Source organism: Diabrotica undecimpunctata, chromosome 5 (genome assembly GCF_040954645.1).
Source record: "Diabrotica undecimpunctata isolate CICGRU chromosome 5, icDiaUnde3, whole genome shotgun sequence".
NCBI classification, from domain to species: Eukaryota; Metazoa; Arthropoda; class Insecta; order Coleoptera; family Chrysomelidae; genus Diabrotica; species Diabrotica undecimpunctata.
In genome coordinates this window covers 71,634,853-71,640,589 of record NC_092807.1, presented here as the reverse complement: position 1 = coordinate 71,640,589, position 5,737 = coordinate 71,634,853, and the positions used below count along the sequence as shown (strand labels likewise).

Sequence of the window (5,737 nt, the reverse complement as noted above, 5' to 3'; positions counted from 1 at the left end):
TTAGCATATTTTGACATTACTTCATACCCTCGAATTGGTTTATCAAATTTTGGATTAACAAAAAGGTAAATACTTGGTGTTTTTAAAAGTAAATCTCTACATTTTGTAATCATTTCTAAGTGTTCTTGTACATCCTTACTTACTAGGACGGGTACACCACGTCCCCTTTTACCTTTTATTACTATTCTTCTAAAACTTTTCATTAAAATTCTTTCGGTTTCTGAAATTGCTTCAGAAAATTCTTTATAACATTGATTATCTTTAGCGCTAATGTAACTCTGTATGGTCATTCTTTCTAATTCACCAGGGCGCCTTCTATTTAATAAGATAAGACGGCAATATATAGTTTCTAACAGAAACACGTAAGAATTAATATCATTATTATTTTTCTGTAATTTATCACAAGATTCATTTGCCCTTCGCACGAGATAGTTTTTCAATAGCATAAGGTCACTTGCTAGTGGTATTAACGTCACTTTGTTTCATTTTTTCATGTCTAAATCATTTGCAGCTTGACTGGAAATATCATATTTCCAATTTCCTTCTATTATTTGTATTAAAGATTTTAAGTCAGCTTTAGCGCTGGCACTTCTAACTGTAAACTCAGACTTTTTCGCATTAAGCATAAGTGCTATATCACAACACTGTTTTAATGTAGTGCCAATATTTTTAGCAAATGATGGAGCTTTAAAAGTTTTGCTCTCGTTATCATATTTTGAAACTATTTTAGTAGCAAAAACTAAAGAATCGTAATATTCTGGTTTCAACGAGCCAAAAAGCGTTTTGATTGAGGAACTATTTTTTCTTAGTTCGATAACAATTTTAGCTAATTCCCTCATTTTTCTTGACGCTACTGGTATAAAGTGTTGTTCTCTATGGATCTTCAAATATCTTGAGCCAAACGCACAAATGAGCGGATCTTTTTTAGCCACGAGTGATACATTGTCTGCTCGTATTCGAGGAAAAACAGTTTCTTTTAAATAAGTGTCCAATTTAAGGTGCCTTAATAAGAAATTTTGTGCTTGTGATTGGGAATTTCTGGTTATTGAATAAGGATTACATATTTTTCTGTGGCGCCATAAGTTTTTTGCCGAATACATGCCGAAGCAGTGATCACACGGTAGGTAGTTTGTATCTGCAGATCCTTTCCTAACTGGTTTTAAATTTGCAGAACCTAACAAATAGTTTCCCTTTTTTCTCAAAGCAAATAACAATTGCTTTCTCGTTTTACTTCTTGGAGGGTAAACCAAAATTTTTTGAACTTCTAATTCGCTTTGATGATTTCGTAGTATATGTCTAGGAAAATTTAATACAACTGATTCACAAAAGTAACAAAAAACAGATTTTTTTAAAGACTTCGTATTTATATTGCAAGTTTCTTCCACATGTTGATGGATATTTAGGCTGACAGAAGACGAAGGTGAATTAGATTGTTCCTAAAAAGTATGTGCTTTGAATTATATTGCTTATTTGAAATAAACTTACCTCAATATTTAACTCATCTTTGTTAACTTGTTTTGGACAAAAGTGGGAAGAAAAATTATTTATTTCTGGAGAACCTGAAGACTTTTCCTAAAAACCCAATTAAATAAATATTATATTTTTTCTGTTATCCATTTCAATATTACAGAGTACACAACACATTTTATTCTTTTAAAAGTTTTATTGCACTTACTGAAGAATCATCGAAGGGAACATAATTGGAATCTAACATTTCATCAGAAGCTGGTGATGGAGTTTCTAAGTCTGGAGAATCTGTGTTATCTTTATCACTTTCTTCAGGTGTGAAGATACTGTCAGGTGAACCATAAAATTGAGGGGAACTTAAGGATATTTCCTAAAATTATTTTTCATAGTAAAAAGTGACTGAAGTAGGGAAATACAGTAGGCGGTAAAATAAACAGTACTGAAATGAATATTGAAATGTATATGAATATCTATATATTTAGTATACATGATATAGCCTTACCAACATTATTCATGACGACGTTTCCGATAAAATAGATGTTAAAGATGCCCTCTGGCACTAAAAAAATCTAATTGGAGTTTGTTATTCCGGAATGTCAGACATTGTATCGGTCTGCCTCCATCAGCATTCCCCATATGTACGTATCATGTGGTGTTAGTTAGGTTAGGCCTGACAATTGCGATGGATATGGAAAATCACTGAACAGTATTCGAAGAGACTCACTGACCATGTGACAGATTGCCCGTCCTGCTAAAACTATTGTCGATTTTAAGCTTTTTGGACCGATTTCGCGACCTTTTCCGTATGATCGAAAATAGTACTCCACGATAAAAAAATTTTCTGCAAAACTAAGAACCATCCTGAAGCACCTAAAATTATCATGGCATTCACATAAGTTATAACGTCGTTCAGAAATCACTTAATACGTTTCGGCGCATGACACATACAAATCTGAGGCATACGCATTTTAGTACTGTTTATTTTGCCGCATACCGTTGATATTTGAGAATAAAATGCTCTTAAATGTTAAACTTACGGAAGAAATGTCAGATGCATTAGAATTTTCAATCGGTAATATTTCATTAGCGGTTTTTTTACCAACTTTATACTGATCTTCATCTTTGTTATGTTGTTCTTGTAGTGTAAAATTACAAGGGAGTATATTTTCTTTAGATCCACTATAAAATCGAGAGCTTTTGATCTACAAAATATTTTTTTTATTTAAGTATAAGCAATGTTTTTTTAAAAATCTAACTGGAACTTACCGAAAGAATTTCAGTTGAATTTACTTTCTCGCTTACTGATTGGTTAATTTTTACGGGACTTAACGCTCTGTTACAAAAACGAATTGGTTTCATCCTAAAAATATACTGGTGATAAAATATCTAAGTATTGTTTAACTGAGTGGGCAAAAATTTGAACCCTACTTTTTTTATACTCTTATACTTTTATACAAAATTTTTATGCTCGTATTGATGTTTTGGGGTCCCGGCCTGCTTGATCTGAAAATAATTTCAAGCACATGTTTACTTTTTAAAATTCAAGTTGTCCGTGACAGTTGAGAAAAAAAAATTTCATTTCGGTCAATAATACGGCAAAATTATATTAATAAAAGTTTTTCAAAATATGAAATTATGTCAAAATACAAAATTTCACAAAAATCGGATCAATTTCACTAAATCAGATACACTTGGTATTATAAAAAAACTATCCAACGGATTTTTTGCCGTAATCTATGCAACATTTAAATAAACAAAAAAATGATATCGTTGACAGAATAGAAGGCATAAAATTATCACCGATAAAATGAAACTTGCTAAGCAGGCAATTTTACGTGTAAATGAATCATTTTCTTGAATTTACGACTCTATTCTGACCTGAATCGAATTTTTTTTATCTAAATTGGCATCTTAATATTATTTTTATCTTGAAAAAAAAAGTATATCTACTAAAATAAATAAATTATTTTCAAACTCTTTCAAACTAGTTTAACAAACAGTTTGAATTTTCAAAGCCTTAACCATTGACCAGTTTGACTTGACTTGAATTATTTGCCAAAGTTTGACAGAGTACGCCATGATAAGCTAAGCGATATTCTTGAAAGAGAGGACATAGATAATAAAGATCTGCGAATAATTCTCAATATAAATATATTGGAATCAGGAAAATATCATAAAAATAAAAAATAAGACATCACAGGCAATAGAAATACGTAGAGGAGTATGACAGGGAGGCATCTTGTCACCGCTGCTATGTAATGTTTATAGTGAAAGCATCTGCCAGAAACCCCTTTTGCAAGCAAACGAATGAATCGTAATCAGTGGAGAGGTTATAAATAATATTGAATACGCGGATGACACTGTATTAGTTGCAAGAACAGTAGAAGAATTACAACGATTACTTACAAACATAAATATTGCTTGCAACAATTATGGCATAAATATCAATATAAGAAAACAAGTAGGTATATGGTCTTCAGTGAAAACATGACACAACCAGCATATATTAGTATAAACAGCATTCAAATTGAAAAAGTATCAAGTTACAAATACTTGGGAACTTATTAAGAAGGAAAGGAAAAGACCCAGAAATTTTTACCAACGATAAAATGAAGCAAAGAATATTTGGGCCACCTAATGAAAGGACATAAATACGCATTACTTCAAAATATAATTCAAGGAAAAATAAAAGGAAAACGGAATCTGGACCGTAAAAGAATGGTTGCGGATTTTGAAAGAGTTTTTTGGCTGCACCACTAATGAACTCTTTAGGTCAGCTGTAAACAAGGTCAGGATAGCCTTGATGATTTCCAATCTCCGATAGGAGTGACACAGGAAGAAAAATTATTTGTCAGAAGGATTGACTTGAGTTTGACTGGAAATTAAGTCAAACTCAAGTCAATTTCAAACATTCAAGTCAAACTTGTGCAACTCTAACCAGCCGAGACGCCAAAATAGCAAAACGAGATTCAAAAATGTTTGATCCATTACATGTATAGTTAAATCAATCCCTTGATACACTGTATAATATGTGTTTATAAATGTAGTTCAGATATATTTGTAAAGTGTACAAAAATATCTGATGTGTAATGTGGAGAAGACAGAAAATATATTATTTTGCATAATTATCTAGTAGTTTTGTTCAATCCAACTACCTATTAAATTGAAACAATATTAAATTGTATTTATTACCCGTTCTGTAACAAAATAAAAATTATATAAGTACATACCTAGAGTTTCCAGTGCACTACACGTGTAATATGAATAAAGAATATTTTATCACTGCAAAACAAAACATTAGAAATCGTTAGGCTTACAGATTTTTTCGCGCCAAATATACTCTAATATATTATTTGGTTTACGTATCCACCGTCGTTTAGTCTCTGATTTATATTTGGAGGAGTAAACCACTGTAATGTAGTTTTGACGTATATTTTGAATAGCAGAAAGATTTATTTTGTTAATTTAATATACATTGGAGGAGGTATGTATAGTAATTTTAGATGGAAGACCAATTGATTTTAATTTGGTAATTGTATAAAAAATTATAATGTTTTTATTTTCGATACATTATAAGAATTGTAAAAAAATTAATATACACGAATAATATTTTAAAGATATTCACTCCTTCTAGAAGACGACTTATAACCGCATTTTGAAAAGAGGAGCTATAGTCGGGTCGTGTAAATATATATATATATATATATATATATATATATATATATATATATATATATATATATGTGTATATATATATATATATATATATATATATATATATATATATATATACATCCCGATATCCTTTTGAACTCTTTTCACGTTGCAGTAATTTAGCATCACCAAGAATTGCTATCATTTTCTATTTATAAATTGTGTATGTTCGTTTAGGGCACCTTTGTAGGCTTGGTACTGTTGTCGGTTTTTCAATATTCCGATTTTTTTTATATATTTAATTTTTTACATCAAACCTACGTTTTAACATCGAGCGGTAAAATCACTGTATTTGGCATCATTTTAGAGCCAATAGATGTTGCCGGTATTAATCCTTAAAATAATATTTTAGATACCTAAATATCGATCGGTTTTGGGTCAAGTTCGAATAACGACATTGAAACTACCTGCTCACAAGTTGCAGTCTCAACAGGTTTTTTTCTTCGTTTAGATGTTATATTTATTCAACCTAGATATTTTTGCCCAGAGAATCGTGTAGGGGAATATTTTACATAAATTTCAATTTACAACCTGTTTAGTCGAAGCTATCGATGAA

The 5,737-nt window shown here is 30.6% G+C and overlaps 1 protein-coding gene across 1 annotated transcript; it reads right to left on the bottom strand.

Annotated features, from left to right (window-relative positions):
• Positions 1-482: 482 nt before the first annotated feature.
• On the bottom strand, positions 483-5,126 carry LOC140442255 (uncharacterized). Its single transcript, XM_072533331.1, has 6 exons — positions 4,698-5,126; positions 2,734-2,827; positions 2,505-2,669; positions 1,676-1,837; positions 1,486-1,572; positions 483-1,436 (listed from the first exon to the last, which is right to left on the bottom strand). The coding sequence occupies exons 2-6, from the start codon at positions 2,824-2,826 to the stop codon at positions 483-485; spliced, it is 1,461 nt and encodes a 486-aa protein (XP_072389432.1). The 5' UTR covers position 2,827; positions 4,698-5,126.
• Positions 5,127-5,737: the final 611 nt, after the last annotated feature.

Bases quoted from the DNA above. Each gene is read 5' to 3' on its own strand.
- LOC140442255 (XM_072533331.1), bottom strand. From the start codon at position 2,826: ATGAAACCAATTCGTTTTTGTAACAGAGCGTTAAGTCCCGTAAAAATT. The intron at 1,573-1,675 runs GTAAGTGCAATA...TTGGGTTTTTAG, and splicing joins TTCCCTTCGATGATTCTTCA to GAAAAGTCTTCAGGTTCTCC. The intron at 1,437-1,485 runs GTAAGTTTATTT...CATACTTTTTAG, and splicing joins AAGATGAGTTAAATATTGAG to GAACAATCTAATTCACCTTC.